Source organism: Spermophilus citellus (assembly GCF_964194105.1).
Source record: "Spermophilus citellus genome assembly, chromosome: 5".
Classification (NCBI taxonomy): Eukaryota; Metazoa; Chordata; class Mammalia; order Rodentia; family Sciuridae; genus Spermophilus; species Spermophilus citellus.
Window position 1 is genome coordinate 115381548 of NC_138186.1, and position 23708 is coordinate 115405255.

Below are 23708 nucleotides of genomic sequence, written 5' to 3' on the forward strand. Positions count from 1 at the left end.
ATCTCTAACACTGTAGATGTTCTTTTAAGGAAGAGGACATGCCCATCAAAAAGGTGAATTTATTTTGAGGATATGTTTCCTATTCAGTGAGGAAATGGAAGAAAAAAGAGAGAGAAAGGAGAATAATACAAAAAAATAAATAGCAGAGAAGAGGATATCCTTCTGCCTAGTAAATTGTGAATTCATCGTCCTCTGGACACAGCTGCATAGGGGTAGAAAATCAATTCTTTTTCTATTACTTCACGGTGAGGAAGGAAAACCTATTTGTAAATTGAATTAAACCCAATAATAGCGTGTCTGTGTATTTGTTGAGGATTAGAAAAATTAGCCACAGATACGACTACAGAATCTAGCAATGCAACTAGAAATCAACACTCTCCATTTTCAAAATTTAGTTAAGACATTTTTCTTTTCCTTTTTTCAAGAAACACCCATGGCTAAATGTCACTAAGATTCTTCGACATGACAACACATCAACACCTCAGTAAGGACTCTGGAAAGGAAGGAACTCTAAAGCCCCATCTGGGCAGAGCAAGCTTCCAAATTCTTTCCTTTGCTGTTGTGTATCAGTCAGTCAATAATGCTTGGATGTGAATTAGAACCCTCTAGATGACAATTTCTTCCCAAGTTGCAATATGTGGGATAAATTCCCTGTATAGGCTAGATTTTATTCAAAGAAACCCCAGGCCAGTCACTGAGTTCTGAATAAGCATCCCGCTGCAGTCAAGGGTCCTGAAATTTCATTAGCAGTCTGCCCTCTAGTGGGACAACACAGTACTTCAGATAAGTGCGAATAGAAAAGATCTTTCTTCCTCTTTTTCAGAAAGCAAAAGAATTCAAGTTTTCCAGATAGTGCAAGGCGAGGCAGTCACCCTCAGAGCTGAATCCAGCAAGGCTCACACTGATGGGTCCCTGGGTGAGAACAGAGGCAGGTGGTGCTGAGGTGGATGTCTCTGCAGGGACAAGTCCTTCTCACATCCTTGGAACCCTCCGGGGCTCTCCTTAAGTGACAGCATTCAGTTCCCCACTCTCTCTCATTATACAGATAGCACCCACTCTAAGAGTGACCAACAAATCAAGGAATGTTAAAAATAATAGGCTTTTGGTAATTTTTTGGCAAATCATTAACATAGATGAGCCTTTTAAAAAGAGCCAGGTAGAATTTTTTTTTTTTTTTTAAAGGCGAAGATACACTCTTTCTATAAAAAAGACAAAGTCATTGTGGCTGTTAATTTTAAGAAGAGAACCTATTTCACGATGTTGGCTGGATGTTGGTAAGGCAGAAGATAGTCTTGAGTTCGTTGTCTTGGGTTCAGCTTCTATCTTTTAAAGATCTTCAGAACTTGGCTTGTTTCAGCTTGTCAATGTGGTAGCAGAGTTTCAGCGCAGGTCCCAGCTTCAGGCCTAGGTACTTCATGATCATGTCACTCTTCAGCAACAATAGGGCATTGCCATCAATCTCCTGGTGGAAAGAATCAGAAAATAAAGAAGAAAAAGAAAAGAAAACCCAGGAGATAGAGTAATCAGATGGTTGCTTAAGTTAAGGTATGCTCAAGGGATGTAGCAAGAGCAAATGGGTTTATTTACAGAGCAAGATCCTTAGAAAAATTAAAGCAAACAAATACTCTGTGCTTCTCTTCCCATTATCCTCCTGGAATCATCTGCTAAATTGAATATTCCTGATTGAAGGTATCAAACATAACCCCACCTATGTTCCCAATATCCCATGGTGTTTGTCATCCAATCAAGGGATAACAGAGCAAAAAGTGAAATCCATTATACCGGAAACCAGAGGTTGCCTCTCCATTCCATTCCAGATGCTGGCATGAGACCCTGACTTCCAATCATTTTATCACTGACTTCTTTTCTTGGAGGCCCAGATACTTTTAGCCAATTTACAGATTAACTGCCAATTCTATGAGGAATTTCAGGTGTTTTTTGGCCTTGTGAATTATACAAGATGGTATACAGTAAAGAATACGCCTGATTCACCCCAAAACTACTAAGGGAGTAAGCCAATTCTTTAAAGTCCTGGTGTAGCTCCGATTTGTCTCTGGAAATGGTAACTCTCCAGAATGCACATGGCATTTATGTACCTAGCCAGACTGGGATTCCTTGCTCACTAGAGTGCTGTTTACTAGGTCACTAGAGACAAAAGGTAGTGCTCTCCTATTGGGTGGTCTTGTGGGGAGAAGAGACACAGAGGTACAAGGGTCACCAGCCCCTCTCATATGTCTGTCCAGCAGCCAGTATTGATGGACCACCATCTTTTGGTCATTCACTCTCTATGTTCCTGACACAATGACGGGGGGGGGGCAAAACTCATCTGTGGGCCCCTCCCAGGAGCCCCATTTCCTAATGTTCCCTCTTTATCCCACTCTTAGACTCCTACCCTCTTCTATCACCCTGGGAAGACAGCCAGATGCCCCCTGCCAAGTTCATTTAAGTGCTGCCTCCTCTGTGCTCCCTGATCTTTGGTCACTGTTGTTAGGTAAGTCAAATATATGCCAGATAAAATGTGGGCACCAAGTTAAGGACCATTCTCAGATCTGAGAGTGTGATTTTATGACAGAATCATTAAGTAAAAATAAGGGTTAGGGAGGGGAAAAATTATTACCATAACAAACAGAATAATGCCCTCCTCTCTCTCTAAGATATCTCTATCCTAATTTATGGAATCTGTGAACATGTTAGGTGACATGGTGAAGGGAACTAAGGTTGCGGGTGGTATGAAGTTGCCAATCAGCTGACTTTGAAGTAGGGAGATCAGCCTGGATTCTGGGATGGGAGCAATGTAATCGCAAGGATCCTTAGAAGTGGAAGAGTGGGGCGCAGTGGATCACATGCCTGTGATCCCAGTGGCTTTGGAGGCTGAGGCAGGAGGATCGCAAGTTCGGAGCCAGCTTCAGCAACTTAGTGAGACACTTAGCAATGCAGCAAGACTCTGTGTCAAAATAAAATATAAAAAAGAGCTGGGGATGTGGCTCAGTGGTTAAGCACCCCTGGGTTCAATCCCTGGGATCAAAAAAAAAAAAAAAAAAAAAAAAAGAAATCAGAAGAAGGACTGTGGAGAGGGCAACCTGAGAAGGATTCAGCTTGATGTCACTGGCTTGAAAGACGATGTTGGGGGGATACAAAGGAAAGAGAGTGGATCTTGATGCCAGAAAAGGCAAGTAAATAGATGTTCCCTAGAACATCCAGAAAGGAACGTTGCCCTGCCAACCCTACAGCTTAGCCCACAGAGACCCAGGCCAGGCTCCTGACCTATGGAACTGTGAGATAAGAAACTTGGATTGTTCCAGCCACTCTATTTGTGGTAATTAGTTATGGTAACAATACAGAACTAACATGGTAAGTGTGGCAGGTAAAATATTTTAATTCTTACCTTTTATTCATTTACCATCTTGACATAATTCAGAAGTGCTGAAATAATTGTCATAATACTTGTTAACTGCGGTCTACCCATGAGCCGTACATCATGCTAAACACTTTATGTGCATTTTCTCATTTAATCCTCAAAGCAGTTTAGGAACAGGCACTATTACAGTTCGCCTGGCGTATTGTAGGTGTGCTATAAATGACTGTTGAATGCACAGACAGATGGATGGAGAGGCAGGAAAATAGGCACTCCCAATGAAGCCCCAAATGAGAGAACAGATGGGACAAATATCCCTTAAAACAAAACCAAGTGGTTGTTCTGCTCTGAGAAGCCTGTGTTTGCAGCTGTCTCTCTCATCTTGGGCTCCCTCGAGGGTACCCCTCCGGCTCAGTCCAGACCCTCCAGCATCCTCCTTCTATGTCCCCAACACCCCACCAGTCCTGGCCAGGCCACCCCTTGCATACGTGCTTTCGGAAGAGCTCCACGTGAGGCCCCAGAGCCTGCGGGTCAGCGTCTCTCACAAACCAGACCACATCCTCCACGGTCCAGGTGGAGGGGTTTCTGCTCCTGGGCCGTCTGGCATCCTGGGCATCCGGAGAAGGGCTCAAGGCTGAGTGGGATGAGCAGACACAGGGAGACCGTGAGCCAGTAGGACTGAGGATTCAGCCCCTACCTGAGGCTGCCTGACCCCACCTGGCCTGGGAGGGGGTCCTCAGTGCCCTCCAGTCCTGAGTGGCTGCTCTGCCAGGAGCAGCGGGGCACAGGAAGCCAGCACTGCCCATCTGTGTGAAAGCCCTCTGTGTGGCCTGGGGAGGCAGCACCAGAAAACGGCTATCCTTAAACAAACAGGCTGACATTCTGACTCAAGAGTTTTCAAGACCCTTTCTGCTCAGTTCTCTCCGTGGGCCCCTATGACTGGTGACCAGGGGAAATGAGTCAAGATGAACGTCTAAAGTGGCCTCTGTAGGTCTGTGAGGTAAAAGGGCTTGGGGCCCTCTCAGCCACCTTTGGCTTAACGCTAAGATGATAAAAACAGGGCAGAACTGAGGGACCTTTGGGGCCTGGTTCTCCATCTCTGTGGGACAAATCTGCTACCCTATACTTGGAAGTCTTGACTGTGAGTGGTCCAGCCTTGTGAGCACATGCAGAAAGACAATGTCACTTCATTTGGTGCCCCAGGGACACACCCATTGCCCCCACTTTCCTGCAAGGCTGTCAGAGCACCTTGAAAATCTCCACTACACTGTGAATTCCTTGGCCTAACCCTTTGCCTGGTCCATAGCTGATCCTTGAGAAATGGTAATGACACAGGAATATCATTACCTTGATCTTGCGGTAGGTAAGTGAGGCCAAGCCAGGCAAAGAAGGGAGGGAGAAAGGAATGATTTAGATGCCTGGCAATATTTAAGGGTTGGCTTTGGGGGTGTATGTCCCAAATCAACTCATCCTCTTTCCCTAGAGCCACCTTCTTATCTCCCCCATTTCTGAAACCGCCTCCTGCTTCTTTGCCCCCTCCCACACTTAATTATCACAAACTCTTGGGAGGATACCTCCTGTGCTAGTCTCTTCCATTCTCTGCCAAACCTTGGGTAAGAACCTCTTAGCAACCCCTGCAGTGATTTCCCAATGGGTCTCCACTTTCCTCAAGGTCAAGGCTATCTCCAGTTACAGTAATTCCGTTTCTTGCTAGATGGAGAGGGAGAAGAGCTTTGGTGGCAGAAACATAGGGTTAGATCCTGGAGCCACTCCCTGATAGTAATTTTTTGGCCATGATTCAATAATCAGATGTAAAATAGCAGCACTCTTCAGCTGGAGGAGCAAGAGTGGGGGCTGAAAAGGGACAGGCCAGCAGGTGCTCCAGGGAGGGAAGAGGTGCCCAGCCTGCTCCCCTGCTTTCCTGAGCACCTCATCTGGGCACACCTGTTATTCCTGATGTCCCCTAGCCTCCCTTCTGCATTCTCAGCTGGTGCTTTGACTTGTCTCTAAGAGGCATTTGCCATCTCTCCTTCCCACTGATGTCCCACAGCCCTTGAAGCCCAGGTAACACCTGCTGTCTGGTGGACAATGTCACTCTCCTTCCTGCTGTCTGAATGTCACCTGCCCCCCCCCACTTCATCCTGAACCTTGACTTGTTCTTACCTTAGAATGCTTTCCACATTCTGCTTTGTAGTACAATTATTTATGGGCTTTTCTAGAACCTCCAGTTAAATGTTACTTTCCTGAGGATTCCTTCCATTTATTCCACAGACATTTATGTCCCTGGTCCTCGGTGAAATGTTTAGTGAAAAATACAAATGTGATCTTTTTTTTTTTCTTGCAGTACAAGTATTGAACCCAGGAGTACATTGCCACTGACCTACACCCTTAACCCCTTTTATTTATTTATTATTATTTTTAAAAATTTTGAGACAGCGCCTAAGTTATTGAGGCTGGCTTCAAACTTGTGATCCTCCTGCCTCAGCCTCCCAAGTCGCCGGAGTTGCAGACATGCTCACTGTACCTGGCAGAGACCTTCTTATTACAGGTGTTAGACATTACTTTGACTCTGCCGTGGATCTAAGTAGAGTAAGTATATTTGAAATGTGGGTTTGATAAATGTGAAATGAATCAACACACTTTGCAAAAACAGGTAACTTGTATACCAAAGCCTTGTAGTGGTGATCCTTAATCCTATTTTAAGGCTAGGAAAAGGTGGAGGCTCTGAATAATGAAGCAGCTTCCCTACAGAATAACTCTAAGTTAGAAGTTGAGAAGCATTTGCTTGTTTCTTTAATCTCAGGGTAAAGTGGTTTTCTTCTCTTTTTCCCTTCTCCTCTTACTATGCCTGAGAAGTGCCGGGTGCTCCATTAGTGCTGAGAAAAAAACAGCATCACATTTCCGAGTCTATCCTAAATACATAATGGTTTGGTTGAGAATTGGATTTACTTTGAGATTTTTCCTGCTTTTTCCTTGTTGGATCTGGAAGGGTCCCATAAGGTGGTTTGGCATGGGGCATATTGCTGGGAAACTGTTAATGTACCCCAGAGCCATCTGAATGCTGATGCATGCTTATTAAAGATGATTTCACTCCATTTAAAGACATCTGCACTCAACATGGGGACCAGAAATCACGGAAATCGCATTTGCCTTTGGGGCCCGCCCATCAGAGCACGGGCGTTAATCAGGGCGGTAATAGATGCTCTGACTACAAAGGCGGGAAGTCTTTAGTCCAAGAATGATTCTAGAGTGATCAGAGCAAAGGTCAAATCTAATTTCCTGTGTTTGACAGGAAGGGGGAGAAACCAGACCAATTAATAGCATCATCCCCAGGATCCTAGGGTCCTTTGAGCGAGGTCAGGGAGATGTTTCCCATCAGCCACAGCCGGCAGGCCAGGCAGAGGGGCTGGTTTGGCCTCAAGGAGGAGCCTGGGGGGGGGGGGGGACTGTCTGTGTTAGTGGTATCTGATGCCTGGTGCGAGCATTTTTTCACTTTTCCAGGATGGAGCCACGGCTGCCAGGCTGGCCGGAGTGTTTTCTAGGGGAGCCTGTTAGTCAAACAAGGCAGAGAGCCTCAGGAAGCCTAAGTCACACCTTGGGAGTTGCTCCTGATCCAAAGCACATAAACTCGCTCTAGAAGGAAGAAATATGGAACTTTCCAGCAGCAGGTTTGCAAAGCCTTTACCCAGCGCTCTGTGCTCAGAAAGAAAATAAATACACCACCGCCTTCCCCCCACTTCCAGCTGCTGCAAAGGTGTCAGGAAGACAGATGGGTCCAACCCGACATAACCAGGGCAGGCAGATGTGCTGGTAAGCGCAATGGTAAGCCGCGGTGGACTGAACAAATCTTGCTCCTCCGCGGATCCAGGCGAGCAAAGTGCGCGCTCGCTCGCTGCGCGCCTTATGGGACCGCAGCGTCCTGCAACGCGGAGAACTGCGGGCTTGCGCTTGTAGCTGGGGGGTGGGCTGCGGAGGCATGAAAAGTGAAACCCAGTGGTGAATGGATGCATAATTAAATCTTCTTGTTTCTAAAGCTGAACCCACAGTTAGCAGAAATGGAACAGCCGTGAGTCAGGGTTTAAAAGCAGTCCCAGCCCCCTCCCCAGCACAGGTACTTGCACCATGTGTGTGAATCTCCCTCGTCTTGCACATTCCCACAGCACACACATAATTGCCTTTTGCTCATTCATAATTCAGAGGAAAATTTAGCTAACAATGGAGTCCTGTGGGAGAGTGGAATGAACAATGAGCCCGGAGTCAGAAATCTCTGCCACCCAGCGCCACGTGACCATCCCTGGGCTTCTCCGCTTGTAAGAAGGGTGCTTGGCAGGATCTCTACGGTTTCTCCCACCCATGGTGCTGGGTGATCCTTCGCACTACCAGCTGGTGACACTGAGGAAGTTTCTAGCCCCTTTCTGGCTCAGATCATTCTCTATGGGCCTCAGTTTCTTCATCTGTAAATTGTGAATATCATTTGTGGCTGCCCAAGAGTGTTTTATGACTCGAGTGACTATGAGGCACAGCGCTGGACCTGACAAGAAGCATCTTGAAGGGAGGTCCATGGTCTTCCATAGGACCCTTCCTTAGCTACCCTTTCTGAGCGGTTACAAGCCCTAGTCGCTCCTTGGTCTCTCTGCAGCTGGAGCTGGTGGGAAGGGGCCAGGGTGGTGGAAGGGAAGGAGATAGTGGATCTGTTCCCAGCATCTCTTAGTGACCTGGTTTCTGTACAGGGCAGCCTTCCTGGAAACAAGGCTGTGTAAAGTCTATGAGGTGCCCAAGCTAGCCCATAATCTAGGCAAAATCAGGTGGCTTGAAACAGTGTTATTTTTCACTATTTCTGTTTTCTTATTTACAAGACACTGAGTAAGAGACATAAGAAAGAGATTGGCCACTCCTTAGATTTTAAGCCCGTCTTTCTTTTAATCCTTCAAAACCAGCCACCCAACCAGTGGTGAGGACTGAGGCTGCCTCTAGAGAGGAGAGACCACAGCTGCAGGGTCGGACTCTTTCTTAGCCACCAGCAACACTACAACCCACTAGCAAGCAACATGACATCTGGGGGAGCCTCCAGCCACCCCTCCTTCCCACTGCCCCCTCAGCTTGCAGCTGCTGCCCATTCTGACGGATGCCACTGTCACTTCTCTGAGGAGCCCTTCCTGACTCCCAAGACAAGGCTCTGTCACCCCCTTTCCATCTGATACTCAAAGTTTTCCTTTATAGCAATAATCCCAGTAGTGATGAAATTTGTGCAGTAATTTTGTTAACATCTGTCTGGCATTGCATACTCTGAACAGGGCCCAGTCTGCCTTGTTCACGGCTCTATCTTCAGATCTGAGAAGAGTCCCTGGCCTATGGTGCTCAATAAGTATTTGTTGCTAGGATGACCCAAAGCTCTCTGAGTCTTATTGCCTCAACTATAGAAGCACCTGCCATCTTGGGCTCTTGTGAGGATTAAATGGAATAATTTTGTAAAATATGGACTAGAAAGAATTGAGAAAAAGCTCATTGCCATTCTTTTTCTCATATGTCACTCAAAAAGAAGACGACGACGACAACTAGTAAATTTGTCTTTCTAAATTCCATGGCCATCAGGTCACATCTCCATTCCAGAAATATCTGGTCTACTATTTTTACAGAGCAAAGCCCCATCTGCTTCACATGGACCCCCCAAATCTTCCAGCATGATTTCCCCCACAGTCCCTGTACAAATTCTTTTCTTTCCCCAGAATGAATGAGCCCTTCCCACCCTTTTGTCCACCACCCCCTCACATCAAGCGCCCTCATTCTTCTCTTTCCAGCTGAATTGTTTCTTTTGCTCACTGTTGTGGTTTGGCTCTGGAATGTTCTCTAAAGTCTCATGTGTCAAAGGCTTGGTTCCTCAGTAGCAGCTGTGTTGAGAGGTGGGGAATCTGGGAAATGATTGTCCTCTGAAGGCTCTGACCTCATCGAGGAATTCATCCACTGGTGGATTAATAATTGGATGACATTATTAGGAGATGGTGGAGGGAGGGCCTAGCTGGAGGAAGCAGGTCACTGGGCTGTGTCCTGGAAGGGCAGACCTTATCCTTGGCTGCTTCCTCTTGCTCTCCGCTTCTGGGCTGCCATGAGCTGAGCAGCTCTAATTGGCTACATTCTCTGCCTTGCTGTTCTCCCTCACCTCAGGCCCGAGCGATGGAGCCCACTGACTACAGACTGAAATCTCTGAAGCCACAAGCCAGAATAAATCTTTCTTCCAATAAGTTGATTTCCTCAGGTATTTGTCACAGCGATGAAGAGCTGACAAACCAATGCCGTGGAAGCAAAACCCAACCCACAGGAAGCATTTGGGCTGTGATAACAATGTCAGATGTATTTTGTTTCTTGATTCTGAATCTTGGACCAAGTTGGGGCTGGGAATTCTATAGCATGTTCTGTTAAATAAAAAAGTCAGACAGCTTTTGCTATCTGAAACCTCTTTAGAGCTCTTAGTGATGGGATCTTGGCTAAGAAACAGGGAAGAGCTCCCAAAGATTCACCCGAGACTCAGCATGTACCAGGGAAACGTGCCCCATGCACATGCACCTTCGGAGCCCGCTGGCAGCAGAGGTAGGCAGATACATCAAGGCAACAGGAGGCCGGGGTAAGTATTCACAAGAGAGGGAAGGAGGCTGAGAAATTTGTCATGTCATCGATACCCACCCTCCTGCCTGCAGCCTCATGCAGTTTTCTGGCTTCTGTGGTTTTAAACCATTTTGATTAGCACCATAGGGAGAAAATCCATTTCTAGGTTTCTTCCAGGGTTAAAGGACTTGGGTTAAACCTTCTGAAAGAGATATAGTTTCCTGATGCCTACTGAGTTCACTTGGGATGCAATTTCAGAGCGATGTTGAACAGTACTTGGAGCGAAAGAAAACCTTAATAGCCTCTGGAGGACACCCCGTCGGGGTCCAGGCTGAAGAGTAGGTGGGGTATGTGTGAGAAGACGGGTGGTAGTTTTCTAGTAGTTTCATTAAACTGCCACTTGATTCAACATGGTGGAATTTCTTGGTTTCTGAACATTTTTAGCTATGCAAATTTTCTTCAAGCAAAGCACCCATAGAAACCTGCTCTGCAAATGTGAAGAGGCCCTGGTTAAAGAGAGGGGTAGGGGGCCTGGAGACCTGAATGCTCTTGTCCCTTCTTCTCCATCCTCTAGAATTTCAGAAGGAATCCTTGAAACCCTCAGGCCAGTTCAAAGATTCCTGGGGCAGTTTTAAAAGACACAAAATTTGAAATCTGTTGAAGTCAATGGCCCAACAATTGATTGACCTCTTGAGCCTCACTAAGTTGGATATCATAAAATTAATTGCTTAACAATAATAAATTATAAACATAATTGTCAATAAATCTTAAATAGTGTGTGGAAAATGGCTTAGAGTAGGTGCCCATAAATAGCCTCTAACAAGCCATGCTTTGCTGGGGTTCATAGGAATTAAAAAATGATTGGGAGACTTTGCGAAGCTGAGGGTCTGGTCTCTACCATGGGCAGGATAGAATATGAACTACACGTGATAAAACAAAGTGCCACGGGAGGAAAAATGGAGGAAATGAACATTTCTAATCAGGTGTTGCTGACACTGCCAGTTGCCTACCCAATATCTTTTCCCCATGTCTTCCTTTGTAATAGAATCTTCGATTTCCATCTGAATCATGATTGCCTGGAATAGAAACCACACCTCCTAGCATCCCTTGCAGCTAGTGGCTCTGTAAGTTCTGGCCAATGAAATGTGAACAGAGTGGAAAGTGAATTTGGAGACTCTTGGCATTGTCCTCTGCCTCCCTCGCCCTGGCCCACTTTCTCCATCTCATTTCTGGGACTGCATGGCTGAGTGGTTTTTTTCTGGTAGTTTCATTAGCACCCTGCAGAAGGCCGTGGTTCAGTGGAATCTTTGAGCATAGAAGGGTTCATATCCCCAGGGCCTCACAAAGTGTCCCTTCAACTGTTCCATCCAGGGGCAATTGTTATTGGTGAACAACTCTGATGTCCAGGGTCTCAAGAAAGGATCTCGGTAATATTTCTAAGTTGCAAAAAGGATGCACCTGTATTCAGGATGCAATTATGGGTTTGCAGAGTGGAAGGCGGCAGGAACTGGTGGGCTCTCTCTCTGTCTCTCCAATCTCACTAAGACCTTGAGAGAGAGAAGTCCTGAACTTGTGGGGCTCTCCTGGATACAGATGGGGATCCCGTGGAGAGAGGGCATTCTTAGAGCCAGGTCCAGAGGGAGGGTCAGGGCTTCTCCTCCAGTAGCTGCCTGTTGAGATTACTCAATCAGGATCTAATTCCAGGAGAACAAAAAGCTGGGAGATGAGGGGTGAGATGAAGAAGGAGGTCATCCCAGGCCCAACTAGAAGGAGGCACTGAGGGGCTGGGGGAAGGGGAGCTACTCTGAGACTCTTGAAGGAACCTGAATTCTCTGAATCCAGCGTCACCAGGTAGACTGAGATGGAGCCCACAGTTCTTGAGGGAGTAACAGAAGTTCTCTCTAACCAAACTGTGCCTTCCTGTCATTGCTTGGAACTCTACATTTATGACAGGGCCTGAGATTTCATCAATGTGAGTGGGAGAGAGAGTACCTATCTCCTTTTCAAGAAGTAGCAATACTCCAAGGATTAGGATCAATTCAGTCATCAGGGTGTCCTGTGATTACCATCTCAAGAAAATGGGAATGGAGTTGAGGAGAAAAGGAGGAGAGAAGGAAACATTTAAAGGGCAGAGGGACACCAGAATGAGGGTTTTGACAATCAGGGGTACCATGAGGGCAGAGACAATGAACATTTATTGACTGTCTCCTATGTGCCAGGTATTATGCCATCTCTAGGGGCAAACCTATGGCTGCTCTTCATTCATTTTAAGATGGTGTTCCCCAGATCTTGTTCCTTTCTCTTGTTCTTACAAATTTTAGAAATGGAACATTGTCTCTCTCCTTTGGAAAATGGGGCTCTCCCCACTTAAACCTTCTGCCTGGCCCATGGCTCTGGGTGACATTGTCAGGGAGTGGTCTGCAGGGGTCCTCTATGGCAAGAACCTCCATGGTAGAGGGTCTGTGCTCTGCCTCTCAGAACCACTGCTTCCTCCAGGGCTCTGCTCACCTCTGATTCTGCCAGGGCAGTCCTGTGCTGGGCTCTGCTAGTCCGGGGTGGGAGAGGTTCCTTGAGGGGAGGGCTTGGGGGATCTTGAATTATGCAAAGTGGCTCACGTGTGTGGCTCATGGCAGCCATCGGTGGAGTAATGCACGGCCAGAGGAGAAATGTGGCTGGCCACAAACGACAGCCACAAACCACACCTACGGGCAGCCGCAGAGGGGCAAGAGGAAGACTCCCTGCCTCCTTGGCCTGGGGCCTTCTTTCTTCTGCACTTCTCAGCTGTAGAGTTGATGGCTGTGGTCTCTTGAGGGATTTGTTCAAGGGCTCTTTGGCCACTAAATTTATTGGCCTCTTACTGAGCCTAGGATTTGTACTAAATACACGTACGAATTTAATGAATCCTCCCAGTAATTCTAAGAGGTAGGTGCTATTATTATTATTAATCCAATTTTACAAATAAGGAAACTGAGGCACAGAGAAGACAGGAAGCAGCAGACCCAGGATTCCAGCCCAGCCTCTCTGACTTGTGTCCTTGAGATTATCCACCTGCTCTATGGCCTCTATTCGTTCATGAAATACTGAAGACTGAAAATGATTTTGTGAAGCATCAGGGCCTCCGAGCTGTCCCTATAATCCTCTATCCCTCCAAGCACTTTGGCATATTGTGTCTTTATTTTTAATATTTTTCTTTAGTTGTACATGGACACAATGACTTACTTCATTTTTATGTGGTACTGAGGATTGAACCCAGTGCCTCACATGTGCTAGGTGAGTGCTCTACCACTGAGCTACAGCCCCAGCCCAGTATACTGCATCTTTTTTTTTTTTTTTTTAGCATATTGCATCTTAACAAGCTTTCTTCGGAGGGCACGACAGAGTTGGCAAAATAACCAGAATTGTGGGAATTTTGCTTAAGTCTGTTTCTGCCCACGTATGCAAGTGTCACCTACCATGAAAGAGACAATTCTTTACCAAAGTCTGATTCTTCTTTTTCCTGGGCACAGAGCTACAGCTCCCAGACTCCGTCACAGTTTATCGTGACAAAATGACCGGCTCTTGTCAATGGAAGTGAGCAGAAGTGATGTGCCTCCCTTCCAGGCTCCTCCCCCGGCTCTGCCCTCTCCACTCCCTTTGTCCCTGTTCATCCACTAGATGCCTGTGGCCTGCAGGTGGAGGGAATGGAAGAGACACCGAATGGACAGAGCCTGGATCCCTGTCTTGAGAAGGACACAGCAACTAAGAACAGCCATCTTGGACTCTTGAACAAAAACCTTGATGGCCTTTGAGCCAGCGTATATTTTGGAATCAACCTATTGCCACAGACTAGTCTGTCCTGTAACACCATGTCAAAAGTTGAGATTGGTCACCTTTGAGAACAATAAAAATCCACGAAGGGGCTTCTGGAAACTTCTAATCTCTCAGTGGTCCCATGTACCAACAGCTATGTCCTCCTCCCTCCCCCGCCAGAATGTGTCCCCAGGTCAAGAGCAGAGGAGGCAAAGCCATAGGAAAGCCAGCGCATGCATTACATTACCACATCTGTTTCCTTCAAGAGAGGTCCCATTTCTCTTGGGGCTGGAGGCTGGGGGCCTCAGTCCAGGTGCTGCAGGGCCTCCAGAGGACACAGGACTGGTATGGGGACCACTGGTGGTGGTGGCAGGGCCTCCCCCAAAATGGCCATCTCCAGAGTTCAGCCTCTTGCAGTAGAGTGAGGAGGGGGTGGGCAAGGAGCCCCTGTGGCCAAAGGAGGAGGTGGAGGGGTCCATACTGTAGCGGTTCATGGCCACGGGGCTCACCAGGCACTCTTCGGTGGTGACCGTCTTGGCTGAGTGGGAAAGCAGCACAGAGAAGAGACATCAGAGCAGTTCAGGAAGCCACCTGAGCCTCGCTCCTGGCAAGCCCTGCCTGCCCTGGCAGCAGGGTCACCTCTATGTGCGAGGGTGGGAGAGGAGAAATGAACCCCACTGATTCATTCCAAATGGCACACTGTCAGCAGATGGAGACAGCGGCCTCGCCATTTAAAGCATATTTTAGTAGCAAGTGGGAGATTTGTCCTTCGTGGTTATAGGGGAAAAGTTATTTTCTTGGCTACTGATGACTTGGAAATAAAATCTACACCAAAGCCTCTTGGCGTTACCCTCTGTCCCCCTTTCCTCCCATCTGGTAGTCTCTGCTGGCTGGTCACCTGTCCCTGCTCATTCCCCTCTTGTCCATCACCACTGCCCCCCTCCTGGGGTCAGGATTCCCAGGATAGATCAAACAGGAGTCACTGTGTCTCAAAAGTTGGGAGAATCAGCTTTGGCTGGGGTTGTGACATGGGTTAATAGTGCTTCCTCCCCACATGCTCAGATCTAATACATCAAGGACACAAATGTTGATCTGGACAACCCAGGGTCTTTCTCAGACTCTGCACATGAGAGCCAAAGAACCAGTCTAATGTGCAGTGGGATGGAGGACCTGAAGAGTCTGCGGACCCCAACATCCGTTCCCCAAGTCCATCAGGACTTTCCAATCCTTTAAAGCTCAAACTTGAAGTCTGTTAAACTGTCTATGATCTATATCTGTGGCCCAAGTGGTGATTTCTTTGTTTTTTATGGTTGTTTTTTTTTTAACAAAGTCTTGAGAAATTATGGAGATAGAAAGAGGAAGAAATTATTCTAGTTTGGGACTGTGGTGTGGCTCAGCGGTAGAGCGCTTGCCTTGCACGTGGGAGACCCTGGGTTCGATCCTTAGCACCACATAAAAATAAATAAAGATATTGTGTCCAACTACAACTAAAAAATAAATATTAAAAAAGAAATTATTCTAGTTTCTCCCACCCCAGACAAAATCACGTCTGTATAGCCTCATCAATAATTATCTGTATATTAAACATCATCAAAATAGATCTTAATATTCCCCCCCCCCAAAATGCAACCAGAAATAAAAAGACAACACTCCAAGATCACAATGGAGACACACATTGGGGCCACAAGATCCGCACATCTTCTCCATGTTTGGATTCCTCCCACAATGAAGGTATTGAAAAAATGAGAACTGGGAGAACTAGTCAAATTTCTCACAGTTGAGGAGACACATGGAACTGGATGGGAAATAAAACCCAGTGCAGGGGGCGTGCAGCTAAAGCAGTGCTTAGAGATAAAAATCATTGCTATAAATACATTTCAAAGCAAGGCAGATCTCAAATGAATAATGTCTTAAGACCCTAGGAAAAAAAGAGCCAATGAAATTTAAAGCAAGCAGTAAAAAAGGAAATAACAAAGATTCGAGCCAAAAGTCATTCAATAAAATAATGAAGCCAAAAGCAATTCCTCAAAAGATCATTAGGATTAACAAATCTTTAGCTAAATTGACCCAAAAAAGGGGAGAAGACAACAACAACTCAAATTACTAGAATCAAAAATGAAAAAGGAAATATTACTACCAATTTTAGACAAATAAAAATTATTAAGGGATACATGAATAACCATGTGTCAGTAAATTATGTAACTTAGGTGGAAGGGATTAACTATTGGAACTGACTCAAAAATAAAGACACAATCTGAAAAGACATACTGCAAATAAAGAGATTGAATTAGTAATAAAATGAAAACTTTTCACAAAGAATGTCCAAACCCAAATGACTTTATAGGTGAATTCTATCAACATGGAAAGGAAAAAAACAATAATGCCAATTCTTCACAAATTCTTCCAAAAAGTGAAAGAGGAAAGAATAACTTTCTAACCAATTCTATGAAGCCAGTGTTACCCGGATGTCAAAACCAGATGGACATCCCAAGAAAACTATAGACCAACATCTTATTTATGTGGATAAGGAAATCCTCAAAAGAAAATACTAGCAAAATGGAACCCAGCCACACATAAAACAATTTATTTATATACCTTGACCAAGAAGGATTTGTCCTAGGAATGCAATGTTGATTAACATCCCCAAGTAATGTTATAAGCCATTTCAACAGAAGAACCGAAACAACGCAAAGACTACTCGATCATCCCAAGAGATGCAGAAAAATATCTGACAAAATCCAAAATGCTTTCAAGATAAAAATCACTCAACAAACCAGGGAACTTCCTCAACCTAACAAAGGGTATCTGCAAAACCCTGTAGCTGACATCATAGTTAATGGCGAAAGAATGAATGCTGTCCCCCTAAGAATGGGAACAAGACAAGGATGATCATTCTTGCCACTTTTATTAATATCATTCTGGAGGTTCCAGCCAGGAAAATTGGGTAAGAAAGAGAAAATAAAGGCTTCTCGATTGCTATGAAAAAGTAAAACTATCTCTTATACGTACCAAATGCTAAGGAATCTAATTAAAAATTATTGGAGGGCTGGGGATGTGGCTCAAGCCGTAGCGCGCTCGCCTGGCATGCGTGCGGCCCGGGTTCGATCCTCAGCACCACATACAAACAAAGATGTTGTGTCCGCCAAAAACTAAAAAATAAATATTTAAAAAAAATTCTCTCTCTCTCTCTCTGTCTCTCTAAAAAAAATTTATTGAAACTAACACATCAGTTCAACAAGATTGCAGAAAACAAAATCATCATGCAAAAATCAATTGTATTTCTATACAGTTTCGTCGAGCAATATGAAAATGAGATCGTTTAATATCTGATCTTTCATGGCTGGCTTCTTTCACTTAGCATAGTGTTCCAGGTTCATTCACACTGTAGCATGTGTCAGTAACTAATTCCTGTTAGTGCCCAAGTAATATTCCATTGTATAGAATGCCACATTTCCCCCCCCATTCATCAGTTGATAGCCATTTGAGTTGTTTCCACTTTTTGGCTAACATGAATAATACTGTCATAAATATTCATATACTGGTTTTTGTATAGACACTTCTTTGCATTTCTTTTAGAGTGTATACCTAGGAGTGCAATTGCTTGATCATATGGTGATTCTACCTCATGATTTGATTTATGTGGAATGTCCAGGATAGGCAATGTATAGAGACAAAAAGGAGATTAGTGTTGCTTAGGGATTGGGGTTAGGGTGTAGGGCACATAGCTAAAGAGTATGTGGCTTCTTTTTAAGGTAATAAAAATGCTCTCTAGTTGACTTTGCTGATGACTACCTATCTCTATGAATATGGCAAAAGCCATTAAATTGTATTCTTTAAAAAAAATTTTTTTAGTTGTAGTTGAACAGAATGCCTTCATTTTATTTATTTTCATGTGGTGCTGAGGATTGAACCCAGGACCTCACACATGCTAGGCAAGAGCTCTACTGCTGAGCCACAACCCAGCCCCCTGAATTGTATTCTTAAGTGGGAAAGTTGTATGTGTGAATTACATTTCAAAAAGCTATTTAAAAAAAAGATGTTGGCAGGAGCCCAGTGCTTCATGGACTGCAGGCTGTGAATACTATCCCAAGAGAACGGGACAGCATTGCTTGGGCACTAGGACCCAGTGAGGTGAGAGCCTAAGGGTGTATGCTAGTGGTGCATCTAGTGAAGTGCTGCAGGATGTCTTTGGAGACCTGGAACTTGCACTTCTGTCTGGATGGCCTCTCCTGCATCTCCTCTCTTTGGGTCCTAAGCCATCAGAATGAAGACTCTAAAAAGGAACTGGCTATGGAGCCATTTACCAAGCTGCTTCTGGAATGAATTGACAGGAAAGGAAACTAATGTTCATTGAGCACCTACTATAGGCCAGTACCATTCTAAAGCCAGTAAGCAGTAAGACTGTCCTTAAGTTTCCTTCCGTATGAAGTTCTCAATAATCTGAGACACCAATCCTTCCCAGGTTCCATATGGTAGATGCTTTGGTACAGGTGAGGAAGCACAGCAAGGTCTGGCATGGTACTTGGCCTAGAGGAGGAGCTTGAGAAATATTTACTGAGTAAACATTTGGGTCCGTGTTAACAGTCAGCCTACCATTACACAGAAGATGCATTGAAATTTGTATTGTAAGGGGCTTACCTACAAATCCTTCATGTAGACTTGTGATAAGCAATGAAAAAAGATTTAACAAAAACACTTTCAGTTTATTTAATATTTTAAGTCTGTATTAAATATGCCTACATAATTCTGAGAGTTCAAGGTAGAGATTGCAGATAATTCAGCACTATGGTTGGAAAATACAGATGCAGATGGAAGGCCATTCTCCTATGACAAAATGTGGGAATGGGGAGCATAGGAACTGCCGAGACAAAGGTAATAAAAGCCAGTCAATTTGGGCTACAATCCAAAAGGACTCATCACAAGATAAAACGACCCCAGAGAGCATCCAGCAATAGCCCTCCACCCGGCAAACGGTGCTCTAGCGATTCCAAAGTCTGCTCAGGTGTCAACCACGGAGACCAACCACCACGCCCCAGACTCTGGCTCTGGGATAGACAGGTATGAACAGTCAGCTCAGATGCACAGACATGATGGCTTTCAGAATAGATCTCTTCAAACCTGGCTCACACAGCACCTTCTCACACTGATAAAGAGGAGCACTAACCCTTACGTCATAACTGAGTGTGAACGTGACTGGTCTGGGGCAGGATCACGGAGCATCCAGCCCGGCGCTCCCCCAAGTGTTAGCGCCTCCCACTGGTGGGTCAGGGTACGGACCTTAGGTAGATCAGGGGGTGGGCATTTCCTAGGGCTGCAGAAATCGCGACCAAGCAGGTGGCTTTAAATAACAGAGGTTTGCTCTCACAGTTCTGGAGGCCACACGTCTGAGATCAAAAGGGCAGCGACCTCTAGAGGTTCTAGGATCCTCCTTGCCTCCCTCTGGCCTCTGGAGGTCTTCCCCAGTCCTCAGCGTCTTGGCGGTGCATGCTGCATGCCAGTCTCTGCCTCCCTCCTGTGTTCTTCCCAGGCGTTATGTCTGTCTCCAAATTTTCCTCTTTTAAAGACCCCAGTCTTTGGAGTAAAGCCCACCCTAATCCAGCGTGACCTCAACTTGGTGACATCTGCAAAGACCTTATTTCCATGTAAGTCCCCATGTACAGGGATTAAGATTTAAACTGGGGATTAAGATTTAAACATCCATCCTTTTGTAGAACAAAAGAACTTTCACAACAGGTAAATGTTATTTTTGATAGTTGTGTATTTTAATGTCTATCAATAAAATGCAAAGAGCACATCAAACCAATGTCTTTTTTAAAAAAACAAATTGTTTATTTTTGTAGTTGTAGATGGACGTAATACCTTTATTTTATTTATTTATTCATTTTTTTATGTGGTGCTTGAGGACCGAACCCAGGGCCTCACATGGGCTAGGTGAGCACTCTACCACTGAGCCCACTCCCCCAGCCCCATCAAACCAATTTCACTGATACAATATGTTTCATTGCTTAAGCCAACTAAAGGCTTAAGTTAAAAGAATAAATCAATTGAAAGAAATGTCTTAACATTGCTAAAGGTGTCACTCAAAGCTAGTAAAAATTGTGAAGGTGGAATGTTAACATTTGAAACACACTGAGCTGAATCCAGTCTTTCTTTTCAGGCAAGGGTGTTGTCTACAGAGTAAAACAAGGACAACAACTGAGGCCCTTAGTTAAAAGCTCCCCAAAAGAGATGTTATCATCTCCCACTCAAGCCATTGAGCTAAAAATCTTACAGTACGGTGGAAAAGTTCTTCTTTATATCTAACTCCAATCCCTCTTGATTCAATTTAAAAGATGAGTGCTGTATACATACCCTCTATGTTGTACAAAACTCACTAAGTCACTTAACATTCAGGTAGATGAATCATAGGTATGCAGAACCTCTAGTAGCTTAAGAATTTAATGGAACTGGGACATATTTATAATCTAAATTCACTATTAAAAGTTGGTTTTGTTTTTTGTTTGTTTGTTTGTTTGAAAGGAGCAAATCTGTATTTGGAAAGAACCACAATTTTCAAGCGGTTCTGTGGCTGACTGGAGACTGAACACCAGATGGGGCCAACAGACCTGGAATCATCCAGCACCAGCACCCGTGGAGAATCCAAATTCCACACACAGGCTCCTCAAAAACCACAGGGCTGACAGGTCAGGATGTTCGTGGTCATTTCCTCCCAGATCCTTACAAGACCCTCTCATCTGAAATAAGCCGTACTGTCTCCCTAGACCTCTCCCCCTGGAAGGATCCAGAATGGCTCCATTGAAGGCCGTTTAACTGCTGTGGAAAACACTGGCTGAGCAAGGCAGGGTCAGCGGGAGCCTTTTTCTTGCAACCCCTGCGTCATCCAGAAGACTAAGAATGCAGCCTAAGAAGCATCCCATCTTTCCCCCAGGAAAAAAGAAGCAAGGAAGAATCTGCCTTTTGCACGATTACAAGATTACAAGAGAGAGCATGCTTAAATAGACATCACGCAAGTGTCCCCGTGCTCAAGAAATCTGCCACATTTCGGGGTGCAGTGTCTTGAGAACCTTCAGGAGAGCCTGGCCTTTCTTTGTCATCATTGCTCACTGGTGGACTTCTCTGTGTAAAGTGTGCCTATCCAAGAGGCCAAAGAGCACTCACGGCACTTCAAATCTACCGGAGCCTCCTGGGACACCCGTGTGCTCAGGAGTCACAACCTCCCTGTTTGGGGAACAGGGTTCCAGGGTTCCTGGAGTGGGGTGTCCCCCCTGCCTCCCTCCCCCTGCAATGTCCCGAGTAGAAAGTGGGGATGGACCTCCAGGAATGGAGGTCTATTTTGCTGGCTGGAGAGTGGGGGTGGCCCACAAGGGATGCAGGGAACTTCCAAAGGGTAAGAGGGGCAGGAAGGAGAAATCCAAGGGCAGAGAGAGTGGAAGTCCCCAAGCTGGGAGGGAATATCCCCAGCCTATAAACTTCCAGCCCTCCGGACCAAGCTTAACTCCTCTTCACAATTGGCACCCAGAGGGCCTGCAGTTGGGGCTCAGTGGTAGAACGCTTGCCTAGCACATGTGAGGCACTGGGTCTGATCCCCAGCACCACATTAAAAAAGAAAAGAGAAACTAAATCAACAAAATAAATAAAGGTAGCAATCGGCATGCAGACTTGACCACTCACACGGAAGGGAGCCGTCATTTAAAAAAATTAAACTGGCACTTTGCTTTTATTCTCTAATCAAGTGAAGCCCTGAAATGGAATAATATCACCAATTGCAAAATTATTCTCCCATCGTACTATTTTAGCCAATCATCACCAAAACATTCCAGAGTCTTCGACACTATTCTTCCCCATTTCTAACAGGTTCCCTCTTTCTCTCCTCCCCCTCCCCCACTGACCTCCCCCTTCAGTCATAATCCCCCAGTCGAGGGGGAAGCTGCGCAGAGCAACCCCTCCTCCTGTGGCCATCACTGCCACTTCCCCCAGGCCAGGAGCACGGCCCTTCCCAGGATCGATGGCCTGACCCTTAGCAGGGCTGCTCAACCCAGCCAGCCCATGGCCCGCCCAGACTCTGGTCTATTTCCAGAGGACTCCTCCTGTGAACCAGGGGTGGTGGCAGTGACAGCACAGACCCCCAGACCTGAAGCCCACCTTAGAAAAGGCAGCAAAACGGTTGGCAGATTCCAAGAGCTGTGAGTAACTATCACCCGATGCTAGCCAGGTGCCACCACCTAGAGAGCACAGCCCAGAGGTTCCTGGGCACAGGACAGGGGACCTGCAAGGAGAGAAGCAAACAGAGGCAAGGGCGGGAGGAAGCAGGTGTCCTGGAGCCACACCTCTTCTAATCAGCTCAGAAGCATGTGCCTCCATTCCTACCTGGGTGCTCCTGTCCCTGCCACCAGGCAGCCTCAGCCACACTCCTCTGGTGACTGCTGGTTCCCAGCACCCGCTTGGGGCTGCGGGGCCTTCTGCTGTGGACCTTCTTGGTGGCAGAAGCCAGATTTCCTCCTTCCTGGTGCAGCCTCTGGCTGAGGCTCTGTTGGAGGCTCTGATTTTCTTTTCCCGGGCTCAGTCCCGCCCCTTGTTTGTGCAGATAAGCGCCTCTTTTTTTTTTCTTCCCCCTTAGGGCCCTCTGTGGCCTCTTGGCCCAGCCTTCCTGGTTCAAAGGGCACCCAGCCACACAACCAAGAGGCTGAGCATTTCATTCGCCTCAATTAAATTTTCCATTAACTCGGTCTCTGGCCAGTATAGATTTTCTCTTAGAGCTTGTCTCTAGCTCAGATGGCTCAGCCTTAGGATCAGCCTTGACCCCCTCCGGTCCACTTAAGTACATTTGTACCTTTTCTTCCCTAATGAGATGCACAGAAACCAATCATAATTTTCACTCCTGACACCTGAACTTCTTTCGTCCTCCCGGATGTTTCTGGTTTACATAAGACTTTATTCTAAGCTATAGATTGATTCCCCCCCCCTTTGAAAATGTGAAACAAAGGCAATTTTGAGTTGGCTATTTGGAATAACAAATGCACTTTCAGTGTCAAAAGGAGAGCAGGGTCCACGGCCACCTTCCCTGTCATCTTGCAGCTTTGCCAAGCCTCTACCCCAAGGCTCACAGGAACTCCGCAGAAGCAGGGGAAGGCAAACGTGGGTGGGACCCCGGGACCCCCCCCCCAACACACAGTTGGCTCTGTTTCCTAAACAGCCCCCATGCTTTGGGGTCTTTTATAAACTTTGGGAAAATTAAAAGTGGTCCTTAGGAAACGGTTTGAGTCCCTGAAATAGAAGACACCTTACAAGTTTCAGCTCTAAATGGACATCCTGACTTTGAGGAAGCCTCACAGTACTTCTGTACAGTAGTCCCCCATATCTGGGAGACATCCATTCCAAGATCCATATGGATCCTGAAACCATAGACAGTGCCATGTGCCGTGCATACCGTTTTCCTGATGAGTACATACCCATGATAAATTTTAATTTATAAGTTAGGCACAATAAGAGATTAACAACAGGGCTGGGTGGGGCTGGGGCTCAGTGGTAGAGCACTTGCCTGGCATGTATGAGACACTGGGTTCAATTCCCAGCACCACATATAAATAAAAGTCTACCAACATCTAAAAGAAATTAATAAAAAAAGAGATTAACAGCAATAATAAAGATAGAACAATAAACTAATATAATAACATATTGTAAGGAAGGTTATTGGAATGTGGTTTTCCTCTTTCTCAACTCCCTCTCAAAATTGTATTGTACTGTACTCATCCTTCTTGTGCTGATGTGACAGGATAAAATACATACATGACGAGATGAAGTGAGGTGAATGACACTGGCATTGTGATGTACCATAAGGCTACTACATAATGGTTTGAACATAGCACCACAATACTGCACTACTGTTCTGAAAACTCTGATGGCTACTAAGTGCCTAATGGGCTAGTAGTATATACAGTGTGGATACGCTAGACAAAGAGATGAT

General features: G+C 45.7%; 1 protein-coding gene across 2 annotated transcripts in view; it reads right to left on the reverse strand.

Moving 5' to 3' along the window:
* Positions 1-1121: 1121 nt before the first annotated feature.
* The window catches only part of SCML4 (Scm polycomb group protein like 4), a 103347-nt gene continuing 80760 nt past the window's right edge, over positions 1122-23708 (reverse strand). Inside the window, exons 1-4 of one of the 2 annotated variants that reach the window (XM_081295900.1) lie at positions 22112-22210; positions 13992-14282; positions 3844-3989; positions 1122-1462 (exon numbers count right to left, since the gene is read on the reverse strand). In XM_081295900.1, coding sequence (XP_081152026.1) covers positions 1337-1462; positions 3844-3989; positions 13992-14238 — 519 coding nt within the window. In that variant the 5' untranslated portion in view covers positions 14239-14282; positions 22112-22210 and the 3' untranslated portion in view covers positions 1122-1336. Of the gene's footprint in view, positions 1463-3843; positions 3990-13991; positions 14283-22111; positions 22211-23708 lie in introns of those variants that run through there. The other variant, XM_081295899.1, reaches the window with a different exon arrangement.